Here is a 17,929-nt window from a genome sequence, read left to right as displayed (position 1 = left end):
ACCAACAGGGGCCACCCAGAGAGACCCCCAAGGGCCACTCTCCCCCCGCAATGCCCCTCCCTGCCTCTTTCCAGATGGGTGTCGGGGACAGAGCTGCCTCCGAATCGGCAGAGAGAGGGGGGAATTCATTTCGTTTTATCCATTTATTTCTTCATCAAATTTGTGGGTTCACAGGATGAAATTACGATATAAAACCACAAAACACATAATCAAATGAAAACAAATATAAACCAATAAACACCTCCGCCAACATATTTCACACCCATAATAACATCAAAGGAGTTTACCACCTTCATTGGAATGTCAAACAAAGCGATGCAAAATAAAACGCCAGGGGGCAGCGAACCCGGCAAGTCGCCCTTTGGGGGTCCCAGGCGGAGGTCTATGGGGGTATGGGGCAGTTCTCCCCTAATCTTCCGAGGGTATAGAATGGACATGATCTGCAGCCATCCAATAATGTCTTTTTGAGAGCCAGTGTGGTGTAGTGGTTAAGAGCGGTGGACTCGTAATCTGGTGAACCGGGTTCGCATCTCCGCTCCTCCACATGCAGCTGCAGGGTGACCTTGGGCCAGTCACACTTCTTGAAGTCTCTCAGTCCCACTCACCTCACAGAGTGTTTGTTGTGGGGGAGGAAGGAAAGGGAGAACGTTAGCCGCTGTGAGACTCCTGAAGGGGAGTGAAAGGCGGGATATCAAATCCAAACTCTTCTCTTCAAACATAGAGAAAGTAATCATGAAGAGTCTTCTGCTCTAATCCCGCTTGCAGATTTCCCACTGGGGCATCTGGTCGGCCGTGGTGAGAAGAGGGTGCTAAACTAGATGTGCCCCCTTTGGCCTGATCCAGCCGCCTCTTCTTATGGTCTTATAAATATAGGAACAACACCATGTCTAAGTAATGAGCTTAGCTTCAGAATGGGCAGGACAGAAACCACTGAACGAACCAATATGTTGAATAAAGTAAAGGCTTCGGGATGGTGTGTGTGTGTGTGTGTGTGTGTGTTGCACTCCTAACCCTAACGCCTCCCTGAACCTGCTGGTACCTCTTTCTTGGGCACTATTTTGGCTATGAAAGTATCCACACTTGCCTCTGAACTCCAGAAATAGAAAGAACTAGGAGGACCACCATAGAAGAAAATGTTTATTTTGTTTATCTGCTTATGAATTCTGTTCCATAAAGCATCCCAAGATAAAGTTCTGCCGTGCATCCCTGGTCTCCGCCTTCCTCGTGGTTCCCTCTTCTGCCTGAAACACCCTCTGGCCCAGATGGCACAGGTTAGCCGAGAGGGGTCAAGCCTCTCCTGGAAGGCCATGGGCTGGGAGAAGACATCTGGCTGGCCACTGGGAGGACAGGCTGCTGGACCAGATGGGCCATGGTCAGATGCTGTGAGCCAAGGAAGAAGAAAGGGTCCATTGCAGACCATCCAAACTGACGCACTGCAAGGGAGTCACCTCCGCCTCCGCTCCATCCCCCTCTTCCTCAGGGTGCTTTGTCGGAACACCCAGATTATCTCCTTCCGCACCTGCTGGGTTTTCAGGGCATAGACGATGGGGTTCAACATCGGAGGGACCAGGAAGTGGAGGTAGGACAGGAAGATGTGGGTGTGGTGGGGAGCCTTCCTCCAGAATCGGTGGATCATGGAGAGGCTGATGAGGGGAGTGTAGAAGAGAAGGACCGCACAGAAGTGGGAGACGCAGGTGTTGAGGGCCTTGGCTCGCTCCTTCCAGGAGGCAATGCTCAGCACGGTTCTGAGGATCAAGGTGTAGGAGACAACGATGAGCAAGGAGTCCAGTCCCAGGGTGGAGAGAAGGACGAAGAGGCCGTAGCTGCTGTTGAGGGAGGTGTCAGCACTGGCCAGCTTCATCACGTCCGGGTGCAAGCAGTAAGAGTGAGAGAGCTGGTGGCTTTCACAGAAGGGCAACCTCCTCAAGAGGATGGGGGCTGGGATGTGAAGCCCAACTCCCCGGATGATGATGGCCAAACCGATGCAACCGACCCATGCTCTGGTCAACATTGAGACGTACCTCAGAGGGTGCCGTATCGCGACATAGCGGTCGAAGGCCATGGCCAGCAGGACGGAGGACTCCAGGATGGAGAAGGTGTGGATGAAGAAGAGCTGGGTGAGGCAGGAGTCAGCGGCCACCTCCCTGGAGCCCAAGGCGTACACCTGGAGCATCGTTGGCAAGGTGGAGATGGACAGGCCGATGTCTGCCAGGGACAGCATGGAGAGGAACAGGTACATGGGCTCATGAAGTGTTGGATGCAGCTTGATCACGCCGAGGATCAGGCTGTTGCCGACAAGTGCAACAAGGTACATGAAGCAGAATGGGATGTAGAGCCAGGGCTGAGGTCCAGCCCCAGGGCCAGAGATGCCTGCCAGAAGGAAGGAGGTAGGCTGCCTGCACTTGCTGTTGTTGAGGGTGAGCATCATGGGCCAACCAGCTGCTAGGACGCCAACATCACCCTGTGGTCAAATGAATACACAGAACAACAGACAATGTGCTTTCCAGACAATGACTAATGCTTAACATCTCCTTCCTTTGAGGTTTTTAAGCAGAGGTTGGGTGGCCACCTGAAGGAATGGCTGCCAGGTGTGGACAACACTTCCACCCGCAGACAAGCCACAGCTGTCTGACCTCGTGACCTTTGGGTGTGAAGCACACATCCACCCACAGACAAACCACAGCTGTCTGAACATCATGCCCTCTATCTAACCTTTTGCTCTCTTAGTGGTCTGCTGTGCCCTGTTTGTGACCTTTGTCTCCTTCTTCATACACTGTTCAGGGGGAAAGTGATGTGGTGGAAACAGGTGCCAAAATAACTTTGTACCACCCCACGATCTCGGGATTGGAAGATGTGTAAAGGTCACAGCCCAAAATGTATCTGACTGGTTTTGCATATTGTGCTAATAAAAAGAGCCTCAGCAGAGCTAGCTGGCAGCTTGCTTGTGCACAGTTCACCTGCATTACCAACTCCTCCCTCATGCCCTCACTTCAGCCACCCGTCAAGTATTATTGAGCTGTGATTCCTGCAGTGCGGGGGGTTGGCCTGGATGACGCTTGGGGTACCTCTCCCCTCTACCATTCTATGGCTTTATGATTCTAGCCTCTTCTTCATTGTCACTAGACATATTCCAGAGTGAAAGCCAGGTTCTGAGCCTTAGACCGGGTTCTGGATTAAACCAGGCCAGACTAGAGAGAAAAACCTTGCCAACCCATCTGATGGGGGCCACCTGTCCAGGTGAGCAAACTCTGAAGGGTTGGTAGCAACAATGACTTTACCTGGCACTGGCAGAATATGATTTGTCAGAAAGCAAAAGAGCCCCATGCAACTGCCGCTTCCAACCCCCCAATCCCACCCCACTTGATGACCTCTCAGCAGCCCGAAGCAGATAAGGGGGCCTGGGCCGCCCAGTGAGCTTCATGGCTAGGCAGGGATAGGAGCTTGGCCAGCAGAGAGAAAGGTTGAAGCTCAGGGGCAGAGCAGAGGCTTTACATTGAAGCTCTTTGCCCAAATACACCCACTTGCAATGCAGTCCTGCACATGCTTATGTTCTGAGTTGTGGGGGTCAGTCTTGATGACACCCTGAGTCCCTTCCAGTTCTTGGAATCCTGTATTGGGGTGGGAGTTAAATGTGTGAGAGCAAGCTTGCAAAACCAGCTGCTTTGTCTAGATGATGCATTTGGCTGGCTGGTTAAGCATCACAATAAGCCTAACAGAAGACGTTGCTCTGTGCTATAGAAGGAACGGGTGGGCTTTTCCCTCCCCCCCCAGCAGGAGAACAATAGCCAGATTTTAGTCTGGGTGAGTTGAGCTGAAAGGAGGCTGGAAGCTGGAGACAAAGAGACCAGCTTCCTCTGTGCTGGGTCCAAAGCTTCGGCTGCTGGAGAAGCAAGACCTGCTTGGGGTGTTGAGGCTGTGAGCCCCTTCATCCGATGGTCAGGTTGTGTATAAGAGTAAATGAAACCCTCTTTTCTAAAGATACCCTGGTCTCTGCTGACCTTCATCCCAAGGAAAATGAACCTGGCTAAGGTCTTGGAGCCTCTGGAGTTTCTTGCCACTCCGAGATTGGGGCAGCATGTAATAATAATAATAATTTATTTATACCCCGCCCATCTGGCTGGGTTTCCCTAGCCACTCTGGGTGGCTTCCAACAGAACATTAAAATACAATAGTCTATTAAACATCAAAAGCTTCCCTAAACAGAGCTGCCTTCAGATGTCTTCTAAAAGTCTGGTGGTTGTTTTTCTCTTTGACATCTGGTGGGAGGGCGTTCCACAGGGCGGGTGCCACTACGAGAAGATCCTATGCCTGGTTCCCTGTAACTTGGCTTCTCACAGTGAGGGAACTGCCAGAAGGCCCTTGGCACTGGACTTCAGTATCCAGGCAGAACGATGGGGGTGGAGACACTCCTTCAGGTATGTACCATTTACAGGGAAGTTGCCCTATGTTTGGTGGGGTCTGCTCCCAGATAAATAAATGCCTACAAGACTGCAGTCTTTCCATGGTGGGGAGAGATAAAATCCCAGCACTTACCTGAGCACATTGGATGGCTGTGGTGGCTGTGAGGTTCTCCTGCTTTCTGCTCCCGATCCCTCCTGTGTGGACTGGGGTGAGCAAATGCTTCAGGGCAGTTGTATATCTACAACAGGAAGGATCTCTGGAGGGCCACTGAAACTCTAGGGAATGGCTCTGAGCTGCAAAATAGCACAGTCTCTTAACGGGCTGATTTTCCAAGGAACCCATTTTATGTTGAAAATCAGGGCAACTGTGCACTCCAGATGAGAAGCACATGTGGAGGTAAATGTGTTCATGCACAAACACACATTTCAAAATATGAATAGAACATTTAAGAGCAGAGAAAACCAACAAGGCACAATGTTCCTGCAGCAGAAGAACTTCATAAGAACATAAGATCAGGCCAATGGCCCATCTAATCCAGAGTCCTGTTCTCCCAGGCAACCCTCCAGGGGTTTCCTAAAAAATCTAGGGTGCACTTTGTGCAATATGGAAGGTAGAAATCTGAGGGTCAAAGTAGATGTCACACAAGCCCCACCAGGTGAATTCCTCTCTTCTGCTCAGGTTGCTCAAGGGGCAGGAGTCCTGCCACTGTCTCTTGTGGAGATCTTGCCACCCTATAGCAATGTGCACACAGCCTCAGTCATCATCATCATCATCATCATTTTTAATTTGTATACCGCCTTTCTATCTTACAATACTCAAGGCGGTTTACAAGCTGAAGAAACAAAAAATGTACATCTTATAACAATCGAATGCAATACAAAAATGTGATAATAAAACATAACTTTAAAATAGGCAACCTCCATCAAAAAAGTAACATTCAACAATCTTTCGAATAGTATAAAATAATAATATCAACATATAAAAGTTAAACAGAAATCCACTCAGCACCATATCAGCAGTCATCAGGGAAGCACTAAACTGGAGGTGGGGTAGCCCTTCAGATATTTGAAGACAGCCATCATATCAGCTCTTCATCTTCTCTTCTTGCAGCAACGGGGGTTTGGTGGCACAGGCAGGTGCTGCCTCGCTGCATTCACAGGCCCGTTTCTGATGCATCCACCAGGTGACTCTTGTGATTCACCAGAAAATGCCAGTAACCTGTGCAGCCTCCCTCCTTACATGAACCACACAATGAACTGTGGCATGTTCCTGGATTTCATGTCATGTATATCAGCCTTCCCCAAACTGGCACCCTCCAGATGTTCTGGGCAGCTGTGTTGGTTGCATCTGCTGGGAGTTGTGATCTGAAAAATCTGGAGGGCACCAGCACGGTGAAGGTTTGCCCAGCTGCTGAACAGATCTCCATAAAACAGCATGAAAATACAGTGGTACCTCAGGTTAAGAACTTGATTCGTTCTGGAGGTCCGTTCTTAACCTGAAACTGTTCTTAACCTGAGGTACCACTTTAGCTGCTGCTGCACCGCTGCCTCATGATTTCTGTTCTCATCCTGAAGCAAAGTTCTTAACCTGAGGTACTATTTCTGGGTTAGCGGAGTCTGTAACCTGAAGCGTCTGTAACCTGAAGCCTCTGTAACCCAAGGTACCACTGTACTGTTGCACACCACCACAATCTCCAAGTGCTTAGCTAGGATTTGGTTTCCTTGGAATGAAGGCAAATGGAGACTGTTGCATCTTTAGGATATATGGGATTTACCTTGTTACAGGAAAAATCCGAGGGTTCCCTTGGACAAAACAAAGACACCAACCAGGATAACTTGGAGCAAAACAGCAGCCTGTAGGCTTGGCCTTTATTGAACTGTTGCAACAGGGTATTCCCCTCACTTGCAGGAGAGAGGAAAGACCCAGAAGAATAGTGTGCAAGGTCTTATAAAAACTTTTGAAATTCCCCTCCTCTAGATCAAGCCCACCCCCAGAAACATCATGCATACATTACAGAAAGGAGGGGTTGAGGGAGGAGTTGGTGGTAACCTGAGTGTCTTGTCACCTGGCTGGTTCCTCCCTTCCCCCTCCCCCTGAGTCACTTCCAGGAGACAAAGGGGAGTTTGCAGTTTCCTGCCCCCAGAGGGAAGATCTGATCATTGTCCTTTGTTTCAGTCCATGCTGAATCCACTCCCATATGCAAGTTCTTTGTGATCTTGATTGTCTTCTGTCTGGGATCATCAGGGTTGGCATGGGCAGGGCTCCTGTGGATGTGCTGAGACAGTGAAGGGATTATGGCTGACCAGGACTAAGCCACCCCCCTTTGTTAGTTCTTGTCATATGGAGTAAAATAAAAATGGAACAGTGCAAATCCGATGTATGGTTGATTTTCTATGAATTTATAACAGAAATGTGGCGTATGTAGTGTGTGAGTGTGTGAAGTTTATACAAACAGAATGATTGGGGTGGGGGGGTTCCTGCTACAACCTATACATATATAGAACCTGAGCATAGAATGGCGGGGCTCACAGCATAACACTGACGGACAGTCCTCAAAGCTGGATGTTGGGAAATGCAGGACGGGCACCAAGGCAGATCTAGGGGAACTTGACTTCTTCAGTTGCACCACGGAGGCAGCTTCTTAGGTGCCCCAGCAGGAGACACAACTGTGAAGTCCAATGGAAGGCAAGAGGCCAGGAGTGCCATATTTTGCGATCACAGAGGGCACCGCTGAAATGAGAGACGCCATGGTCCGCCACTGACAGATTGAAAACAGCCCTTCTTCATGCAGTGCATAGTCGAACTATGGAACTCGCTCCCAAAGCCAGCCTAGATGGCTTTGAAAGAGAATTAGATGAATTCATGGAGGAGACTAAGCATGGCGGCTCTGCTCTGCATTCACAGTCGGAGGAAGTAATGCATCTGAATGTCTTTTACTGGAAATCCCAGGAGGGGAGAGTTCCTCTCGTGCTCAGATCCTGCTTGCGGGTTTCCCATAAAGGGCATCTGGTTGGCCACTGTGAGAACAGGAGGCTGGACTTGAAGGGCTCCGCTTGGACTGATATAATAATAATAATAATAATAATAATAATAATAATAATAATAATAAATTTTATTTGTACCCCGCCCTCCCTGGCCAGAGCCGGGCTCAGGGCAGCTAACACCAGTAAAATTACAGTAAAAACATAATGGGGGGGGGACCAATTTAAAATGCAGGTTAAAATGCAGCCTCATTTTAAAAGTGGCCCATAGATCAAACATGAGGGGAGGGAAACATAAGGGTCAGAGTGAGTATAAACCAAAGGCCAGGCAGAACCCCAAGCCCCTGGTCTCTTGTGACAGAGCACTCCACGAGGTCGGGGCCAGTGATGAAAAGGCCCTGGCCCTAGTTGAGACCGAACTAACCAACTTGGGACCTCCAAAATGTTGTCATTTGTGGACCTTAAGGTCCTCCGCGGGGCATACCAGGAGGGTCCTAGGCCGCATACATGGGTCCTAGGCCGCATAGGGCTTTAAAGGTCAAAAGCAGCACCTTAAACCTGACCCTGTACTCCACCGGGAGCCAGTGCAGCTGGATGAATGTGATCCCGTGACAAGGACCCCGTCAGGATCCTGGCCGCGGCATTCTGCACCCGCTGGAGTTTCCATGTTCTTGCAATATGATAAAGCAGGTTTGCCTGAGCAATTTGGGGGACAAGAAGGACATGAAACTAGGCTTCTCCACACTTAACTTCACTCTTTCCAAGCATGCTCTGGGCACCCTATTTGTGCTCTGAAGTTTTCCCTGCAAAAGCGCAGTATTTAAGCTCAACCAGAACAAATGCCAACTGACGTTTTCTCCGACTGAGTGCTACAGAGTGGGTTTTCATGGGGAAAAACAAAGCAAAACATCCTCAGACACAAAGCATTCAAGTGCAGCCCTTTGCCTGGAAAACTCTATGAGTTTTGTATTTTTACCTTTTCACTGTTGTAAGCTGCTTTGATATATTTTCTACAATATATTTTAGTGGCATGTAAATGTTTTTATTAAGCAAATACATGAATTCAATCCACAACAGCAGCTATTTGCAGTAGCCTTGCAAGCAAAGCTCCAGCTGAAGCGACTCCTTTGCCTGGGTCTTTTCATGGCATCCTTTACAGACTTGGCAGCAGCAGCAGCAGTTTCTATGCTGGCTGCCCAGCTGCAGCTGCCCATAGAATAGAATCATAGAATCCTAGAGTTGGAAGAGACCACAAGGGCCATCGAGTCCAACCCCCTGCCAAGCAGGAAACACCATCAGAGCACTCCTGACATATGGTTGTCAAGCCTCTGCTTCAAGACCTCCAAAGGAGGAGACTCCACCACACTCCTGGGCAGCAAATTCCACTGTCAAACAGCTCTTACTGTCAGAAATTCTTCCTAATGTTTAGGTGGAATCTTCTTTCTTGTAGTTTGGATCCATTGCTCTGTGTCCGCTTCTCTGGAGCAGCAGAAAACAACCTTTCTCCCTCCTCTATGTGACATCCTTTTATATATTTGAACATGGCTATCATATCACCCCTTAACCTCCTCTTCTCCAGGCTAAACATGCCCAGCTCCCTTAGCCGTTCCTCATAAGGCATCGTTTCCAGGCCCTTGACCATTTTGGTTGCCCTCCTCTGGACAAGTTCCAGTTTGTCAGTGTCCATCTTGAACTGTGGTGCCCAGAACTGGACACAGTACTCCAGGTGAACTCCATGGGGCAAGCCAGCCAGGCCCCCCAAGGCTCCAACCTCCGCCTGGGAGTGTCAGCTTAGCAAGCACCCAGATGTGCCTTCAAGAGCAGCTTCATCCTCCAGATATCAGCCAGGCAATATGCTCATCATCTCCATACTGGGAAAAGCTTCCCTTTATCTTTAGTGAAGATCAAACGCCCCTGAAGGCACAAAAGCAGGCTAGGTGGGGTGGGTGGGTGGGTCGGTTTTTTCAGGGGGCGGGAATTGCATCTGGTCATAGAATTGAAGAGTTGGAAGGGACCATGAGGGTCATTTAGTCCAACCCCCTGCCATGCAGTAAATTATTTTTCTCAATGCAGGGCTAGAACCCACAACCCTGAGATTAAGAGTCTTGTGCTCTTCCGACTAAACTTTCCTCACCCCACACCAATCTCAGGGGCCCCAAACACAAATGGTGGTTTCCATCCAAAGCCTCGCTCTCGTGTCCTCCTCCTCTGGATGACCCTGGGATCCCCTCCTCTCTCTCCACTCCTGAATTCCAGGAGGAGCTTCCTTGCCTCCTGCAAAGCCCTTTTCCCTGCAGGCTCTTCCTCTGGTTTCTGGCCAAGGGAGGGAGATGCTCAGAGTCCAGCCAAGAGCCTCACCCCCAAAAGGATATCTGGGCATGGGCGGAGCCGGGGGGGGGAGCAGTTGCCCCCCACCGAAATCCATAAAAAATTATAAGAATCTGAGAGAGGGCTGAGCGAGGGAGGACTCGGCTTGGCAAGGGTTAAAGGGAAGCGAGCTGCCTTCCTAGAGAGGCCAGGAAGCAAGGGGGGGCAGGTCCTCCAGAGGAAAAACCCCTCCCTCCCCAGTCCTTTCCTGCAAGGGAGGGGGGGTGTTACTTTGGTGTCTCTCCTGCAAGGGCCGAATCGCTCTCCCCTCCTGGGATCTGGTGAGTCTCCTTTCTCTCCCCCCAGAGGGTGCAGTGGGGAGAGGGGGGGTCCCAGGGCTGCAGCAGGGGAGGGGGCCTGGGGGCCTGATCTGCTCCTGCAGGGGGGGACCCCAAGTCAGGGAGGAGGAGAGGGTCCTGCCAGGGAGAGGCCAGGGCTGCCACGCTCTCCTTCCTGCAGATCAGAGGATCCCAAGCTCATTTGGCCTTCTGCCTCCCCCCTTTCAGAACAAAATCTCCCTTCTTTAAAGAAAGGGGTCCCTGGGACTTTAACTTTGAGTGACATCGCTCAGCCTCATTGCACAACAGAGGAAACATCTGCAAATGGTTTTCCAAAGCTGGACGAGGAGATGGACTAGACCCCCCCCCCCAAAAAAAAACCCATGAGGAGAAAGGAAGGAAAGTTGGGAGAGAAAGGCCAGGAATAAGGAGAGGGATCCCAGCCCAGAGTCTGGCTGCTGCATTGGGGACCAGTTTCCCAGTGTCTCCCAGGGCAGCTCCCCACGGAGGCCACTGCAGCCATCCCCTCGCACCCAGAGCAGGGCATCCCAGGACCACATCCTCTCTCTCCCAAAGGGATTGTTGCTGGCAAAGCAGCCGGAAATGGGCGCTGCTACTCACTGAGCCTCCAGGGACCTTGGCATCAACGGCTGTGCGTATGTTAAACTATCTAAGAGAGTAAGCATAATAAATTGGCTGCCTAAATTTCAAGGGAAATGTCTTTGGCCCACTTGGCCCTCAGGGGGTTGGCCAGAAACATATCTGGCCCTCGGAGCAAAGAAAAAGGGACCCCACCCAGGAGTCTGCCTTGAGAGCGGCAGAGAGTCCAAGTGCAAGAAAAGGAGATAGAAGCAGGGGAGTGGGGGGGGAGCAACTCCTGAGGACCCCCGGGTAAGGACCCCCACTAGAGCCAAGCATCCATTTTTCAAAAGATACAAATGACTCCCTTGTCAGTCAGTTCTGACTTCATGCATTGACTGGAAGGCAGAAGAAACCAGGCTGATTCATCTCCCAGAAATCCCTTCAGTTGCCTCCACAATTTGCATTGCAATCTTCCTTCTAGGAGAGCTAGAGGCTGCTTCCTCCTCCTCCTCCTCTTTCTCCTCCTCCTCCTCCTCCTCCTCCAGGTACCTCATGGTTTGGGCTGTTGTGCAGTCCAGCCCTGGTTCTAATAATAATAATAGTAATAATTATACTCCACCCACTCTGGGTGTCTCCCAATAGAATACTAAAAACAGAATGAAACATCAAACATTTAAAACTTCCCTAACAGGGCTGCCTTCAGATGTCTTCTAAAAGTCAGATAGTTGTTTATTTCCGTGACATCTGATGGGAGGCTGTTCCACAGGGCGGGCACCAGTAACGAGAAGGCCCTCTTCCTGGTTCCCTGTAACCTTACTTCTGACAGGGAGGGAACAGCCAGAAGGCCCTCGGAGCTGGACCTCAGGCTGAATGATGGAGGTGGAGATGCTACTTCAGGTATACTGAGCTGAGGCCCTTTAGGGCTTTCAAGGTCAGCACTAACACTTTGAATTGTGCTCAGAAATGTACTGGGAGCCAATGTAGGTCTTTCAGGACTGGTGTTATGTGGTCACGGTGGCCGCTCCCAGTCACCAGTCTAGCTGCCGCATTCTGGGTTATGGTAGTTGTAGTTTCTGAGTCACCTTCAAAGGTAGCCCCACATAGAGCTCATGGCAGAAGTCCGAGCGGAAGATAACTAGAGCATGCATCACTCTGGCGAGACAGTCCGCGGGCAGGTAGGGTCTCAGCCTGTGTACCAGATGGAGCTGGTAGACAGCTGCCCTGGACACAGAATTGACATGCACATTCATGGACAGCTAGGAGTCCAAATGACTCCCAGGCTGCACACCTAGTCCTTCAGGGGCACAGTTGCCCCATTCAAGACCAGGGAGTTCCCCACACCTGCCCACCCTCTGTCCCCCAAAAGAGTACTTCTGTCTTGTCAGGATTCAACCTCAATCTGTTAGCCCCCATCCATCCATCCATCAACCAGCCGCCTCCAGGCACTCACACAGGACCTTCACCGCCTTCACATGTTCTGATTTAATAGAGAGGTAGAGCTGGGTATCATCCGCATACTGATGAACACTCAGCCCAAACCTCCTGATGATCCTTCCCAGTAGCTTCATATATATGTTAAAAAGCATTGGAGAGAGGATGGAACCCTGAGGCACCCCACAAGTGAGAGCCCAAGGGTCTGAAGATTCATCCCCCACCACCACTTTCTGAACATGGCCCAGGAGGAAGGAGATTAACCACTGTATAACAGTGCCCCCAGCTCCCAGTCCCTCTAGCCGGTCCAGAAGAATGTTGTGGTTAATGGTATCAAAGGCCACTGAGAGATCCATCAGAACTAGGAAACAGCTCTCACCTTTGTCCCTAGCCTGCCAGAAATCATCAACCAGCACAACCAAGGGAATTTCAGTCCCATGGTGAGACCTGAATCCCGATCGGAAGGAATCTAAATGATCTGCATCCTCCAGGCATGCCTGGAGTTTTTCAGCAACCACCCGCTCAATCATCATGCCCAAAAATGGAAAATTTGAGACTGGGTGATAGTTGGCTATATTGGGCTGGTGGTTTAATAATTGCCTCTTTCATTGGGTCTGAGAAGGCTCCCTCACAGAGAGAAGCATTCACCACCCTGCAGAGCCCATTGCTCAGCCCTTCCAGGATGATCAAGGTGGTCAGTTTCACTTGTCCAAGCAGCCCGTCCACATCCTTGGAGGTAACAAACTTGAATTGATCCCACACAACCTAACTAGACAGGACTCTAGCACTCTCCTGCGCTGGCCCTGCTCACACGGTGGAGTCTACCTCATTCCAAATCTAAGTGACTTTATCTGCAAAAAACTTTGCCAAATCATTGCAGGAGATCTTAGGGTCCTTTTGATGCAGGTGGTTCCACTAAATTGCAAACCACCTAAAAGAGTCTCCTGGTGTTGTTTTCTGCAGATGCAATAGAGGCAGTGAAGAAAGCCATCACTATCATCATTTGGTAGGCTTGACGTTGAGCTCCAACTCGTATCTGGTCAGATTCAGAGTGTGTTTTCTGCCACCCACACTCTAGCCATCTCAGTGATTGTTTCATCGCCCTCAGATCCGGGGAAAACCACGGGGCTGTCCAGGCTCCATGCAATCGGAGAGGTCGATTTTGAACCAGGCCATCGATAGCCCTGGTTAACACCACATTCCAGGGGCCACAAGGAAATCAGCTGAAAGGCCATAAACATGGGATAAAACATCCCCTTCTCCTTTCTGGAAACCATTTGGATCTATTAAGTGGTGGAGGTGGGCCATCCGAATCAGTCCCACCTCCCTGCAGAGGGGAAGGGTCATGGAGAAGTCCAGTTGCACCAGGAAGTGATCTGACCATGACATTTCTTTTGTTTTGGTTTCACTTCATGTCAGATCAAGCACATCCATAGAGGTGAACATGCCAGGTCAAGTCCTCCATCCAAGTCGTGGATGGCAGTGGTCTCATGAACCATTGACCTGGCATTGCGTAGCAGACCCTTAAGGTCACGTGGGTCTCCCTTGCTGATTCCAGCATCCATCCCGTCAAGACCTGACCCGGAGGCAGGGATAGTCCTCAAACAATGACGTGGTCTGGTCTTGGTGTAACTCTTCCTCTTACCCATGACCACTGTGATCGGGTGTCCCAGTGCATCCCCACCCCCACCCTGGGGAACTTGCCCCTGCCATTCTGTTGGATGGGGCCGGCCCACTCCCAGACAGCCCTGACCCTCTCACCTAAGGAACAAAACTATACAAACTATATAAAACTATATCAACTATACAAAAAATTAAAAATATTAACTAATAATAATAAAAACAATTCCGTAACAATGCATTTGCTTTGTAGGAATTGCTAGAGCTTCTCATTAAGACGGGGAGAACTTGGCAGAAGGATTCCTTCCGATCTCTCAGAGGCTTCCTGAGAGCACAGATGGATGAGCAAGAGTCAGCTGGCCCTGGAGCAGGAAGAGGCCATGCCATCCAAACTGGGAGCAGTGGGGGATTCTGGGAAAACTCTGTGCAGAAGATCCTGGGTGAGGAGGACACCCTCCGCTCAGAGGTGCAGAGCCAGCAGTTGAGGCAGTTCTGCTGCCAGGAGGCCAAAGGGCCCCGAGAGGTTTGCAGCCGACTCTACCACCTTTGCCGTCAGTGGCTGAAGCCAGAAAGGCACATGAAGGCTGAGATGCTGGACCTGGTGATCTTGGAGCAGTTCCTGGCTGTCCTTCCTCCGGAGATGGAGAGCTGGGTGAGGGACTGTGGAGCGGAGACCAGTTCCCAGGCGGTGGCCCTGGCTGAAGGTTTCCTCCTGAGTCAGGCAGAGGAGAGGAAGCAGGTGAGAGAGACTTTCCTCTGGATAATCCCATAATGCTCTACTGATGGCTCATCCTTTTTCTGGGAAGACATCCATAGAATGAGATCTAACACCCTTTAAGTCTTTGTCATTGTCTTTCTAATATTTATCCCCATTCTCTGTTTTCAATCCTTGTTTCTTTTTTAGGAAAAGGATCATTTTGCAGAAATGGACCTGGATTCCTGTGAGGCAGAGAGGCCTCCGTTGGACACCAGAGAGAGGCCACTGGGTAAGGAGGAAGGTGGTTTTTCTCCATTTGGTCTCATTCTGTTGCTTTCCCAGCTAATCTGTGGGTTGTTTTCATCATGGTTTTTTTTTGGGGGGGGGAAACAGTTGGGACCAAGGGTCCAAAGGAAGTGTCAGGGAACTGGGGACAGGAAGGGAGGAGGGCCTGGAAAGAGACCTCCTTTGATCAGCAGCTGTTCATCTTCAGAAGAGGGAGAAGACGAAGAGGGGTCAGAGGGGGGTGAATCTGAGAGGGAGGATGAACTTCCGAGGGCAAGCACCTCTCGTCATAGAGGAAGGAGGGAGTTCGTCTTCGACGTTGGCTATGCTGGCCCCCAAAACGGAAGGAAGTTAGTCGGGACAACTACCCACCATGATCGAGTCGCACTTTTGAACTGCTGTAAATAATGTCAAGAAGAAATAAACCCTTTGTAAATATGGCTGAGTTCCTGGGCTCTTATCTCCGCTGAGTGCTCACAACTCATTTCTGACAGGAAGGGAGAAGTAGTTTTGCACAACTAACATGAAATGGGCACAAACGTCCAACTGCACTCAGCAGGTAAGGCTTTCTGAAAGGCCCATCTGTAGTTAGAGATGCCCTGTTTCACCTGTGAGAGAAGCAGGCACTCCTGGCATCCTGCTTACCTTTTTTCTCTTGCAGGTGACAGAATGATGCCGGCAAGACCTCCTGATCCATCTTTTCATGGGGGCAGAAGGGGAACAGTGGCTGTGGAACCAGATCAGGTCAGGGGAAGCTGCCTTGTGGGGACAGAGGCCGAGGGATGGAGCAATGTCATGGACTGGTTGGGCACAGAGGAATAGTGGGAGGAAGCAGCCGGGGAACCAGGAAGGGAAGACGGCTCAGAGCCGAAGGAGTGGAGGTGGAGGAAGGATGAACGGTCAGAGGGAGAAGAGGGAGAAGCCTGGAAAGAGGAGGTGTCAGAAGCTGAAGGGGTAACAGGGCTTAGTGAGCTGGGAGACTCTGTGGCAGAATGCAGTGCAGAATCAGAGGCAGAAGAGGGGGGAGGCGAGTGGAGGAGGGAGGTCAAGAGGCAGAGAAGAGTCAGGAGAAGCAGGAGCCACCGATGGCTCCCTCTCCTTCTGCTAGAAGCCACCCTCCCTGCTTGTCTCTCAGAGCCAGGAAACGTCTGACAATGGAGGAGCAAAGGCATGCTGCACATTGGCGCACTGTTGCATCGCTTGCAAGAAACCCCAGAGAGGAGGGGGCCTGGAAAGCTGTGGGGAGTTGGGGGCCTTCACATACCCTCAGGGAATGAGTTGCTGTTCTCATTAGGCCTGAAACTCAGCCAAGTCTGTGAATATCGTGTTCTTGCTGATAAAGAGTTAACTCCAGCTGTGAACTGTGGGTTTTCCTGCCCATACAACTCTGTGACGCCAGCTATCAGTGAGGATTCGGAGGAGTAATGGACAGAATTTGCTGCCAAGGAGTGTGGTGGAGTCTCCTTCTTTGGAGGTCTTTAAGCAGAGGCTTGACAACCATATGTCAGGAGTGCTCTGATGGTGTTTCCTGCTTGGCAGGGGGTTGGACTCGATGGCCCTTGTGGTCTCTTCCAACTCTAGGATTCTATGATTCTAGAAGAGGCAGAACGGGGCGGAGAGCAGTCAGGGAGAGCCGGGGCTCAGGGATGCTGAGACTCCGGAAGGGAGGGGGCTTTCAAATCAGCACAGACAAGAAGGGAAATGAAAGGTAAGGATCAAAGACGTCTTGTGCAGGAAACGTAGGAAGCCGCTCCCCGAATCTGACTCAACAGGTTTGGACGCGTAAGTCTGAACTGTAGCTGTTTCTTGTATATGTGTAATAAAGACTGTAAATACCACGCTGACTGTGCCAAAGTGTTACTGTGAAGGGGAAACACCACCTTTGCACCAGCCTTCTGAATATCGCCCAGTAGGATTCATCTGTAGTTGCTGTTTTCATAGAATTCTAGAGTTGAAAGGGACCCCAAGGGTCATCAAGTCCCACCCCCTGCATTGCAGGAATCTCAGCTAGATCACCCAAGACAGATGGCCATCCAAACTAGGCTTGTTTTATTTCTAGATTAAACACTGAATGCTAAAATAAGCTTCTAAGCAGTGGACAGATGATTACAAATAGTGTCCAGGATTCTCCTAGCTAGCCCCGTCCACTGCAAAATGGAGCCTGCCCCCCCATTCCTCCCCCTCTCCATGCCCCCATGAACCCCTTGAATTTGGCTCCAGGGCACTGGGAGGGAACCTTCCCAGAACAACTCACAAGGAGAGGAGAAAGTGGATCCTTCCATCAGGCAAACTGGAATGTTGCATAGGCAGAATGATTTGAAAACCACAAGGTGGAGTACCACCTATTTACAAAAAAATGACTGCTCCCAGTCACCAGTCTAGCTGCCGCATTCTGGATTAGTTGTAGTTTCCGGGTCACCTTCAAAGGTAGTCCCAGGTAGAGTGCATGGCAGTAGTCCAAGCAGGAGATAACCAGAGCATGCACCACTCTGGTGAGACTGTCTGTGGGCAGGGAGGGTCTCATCCTGTGCACCAGATGGAGCTGGGAGACAGCTGCCCTGGATGCAGAATTGACCTGCGCCTCCATGGACAGCTGTGAGTCCAAATTGACTCCCAGGCTGTGCATCTGGTCCTTCAGGGGCACAATTACCCCATTCAGGACCAGGGAGTCCCCCACACCCACCCACCCGCCCCCGTCCCCCCAAAACAGTACTTCTGTCTTGTCAGGATTCGACCTCAATCTGTTAGCCGCCATCCATCCTCCAACCGCCTCCAGGCACTCACACAGGACCTTCACCGCCTTTACTGGTTCTGATTTAAAAGAGAGGTAGAGCTGGGTATCATCCGCATACTGATGAGCACCCAGCCCAAACCTCCTGATGATCTCTCCCAGCGGCTGCATTAACAGAAAGGAAAGAACAGAGCATTGTGGAGCAGATCATATTTCTGCTGTCTCAGAGGAGGACATTTCCCTTTTTCTTTTAGGGTCCAGTGTGCTTTGAAGATGTCGCTGTTCGTTTCACGGACGAGGAGCAGGAGTTGCTGGATCCTGACCAGAGAGCTCTGCATAAGGACGTCATGGAGGAGAATCGGGGGATCGTGGCCTCTCTTGGTAAGGCTCCCTGTGGGATCATCCTATCTGCCTGGAAATTCAAAAAATACCTCTATTTGACAAACCTCATATATTTTCACAGAGCTCAACAGCGCCCCCTACAACACCTGGGAACCTAACGCCCCCACAATAAGCCTTGAACAGCAAATTACAGTTTTCTCTGTCAAAAATCTTC

The 17,929-nt window shown here is 50.5% G+C and overlaps 2 protein-coding genes across 3 annotated transcripts in view; one reads left to right on the top strand and one right to left on the bottom strand.

Moving 5' to 3' along the window:
- Positions 1-1,346: 1,346 nt before the first annotated feature.
- LOC309369245 (olfactory receptor 51G2-like) lies at positions 1,347-4,580 on the bottom strand. Its single transcript, XM_081910047.1, has 2 exons — positions 4,534-4,580; positions 1,347-2,461 (listed from the first exon to the last, which is right to left on the bottom strand). Exon 2 carries the CDS (start codon positions 2,426-2,428, stop codon positions 1,445-1,447), a length of 984 nt encoding a protein of 327 aa, XP_081766173.1. The 5' UTR covers positions 2,429-2,461; positions 4,534-4,580; the 3' UTR covers positions 1,347-1,444.
- A 9,384-nt stretch (positions 4,581-13,964) lies between these two features.
- LOC309369078 (uncharacterized protein) overlaps positions 13,965-17,929 on the top strand; it is a 421,063-nt gene continuing 417,098 nt past the window's right edge. For both annotated transcript variants that reach the window (XM_081909692.1, XM_081909689.1), the window contains exon 1: positions 13,965-14,399. In XM_081909692.1, the coding sequence (XP_081765818.1) occupies positions 13,998-14,399 (402 nt within the window). In that variant the 5' untranslated portion in view covers positions 13,965-13,997. The remainder of the gene's footprint in view (positions 14,400-17,929) is intronic.

The sequence above is a fragment of the Podarcis melisellensis genome, assembly GCF_964234715.1.
Source record: "Podarcis melisellensis genome assembly, chromosome: 4".
Taxonomy (NCBI): domain Eukaryota; kingdom Metazoa; phylum Chordata; class Lepidosauria; order Squamata; family Lacertidae; genus Podarcis; species Podarcis melisellensis.
The sequence above is the reverse complement of the archived record's forward strand: the minus strand, read 5'-3'. Positions and strand labels throughout refer to the sequence as shown.

Bases quoted from the DNA above. Each gene is read 5' to 3' on its own strand.
- LOC309369245 (XM_081910047.1), bottom strand. From the start codon at position 2,428: ATGATGCTCACCCTCAACAACAGCAAGTGCAGGCAGCCTACCTCCTTC.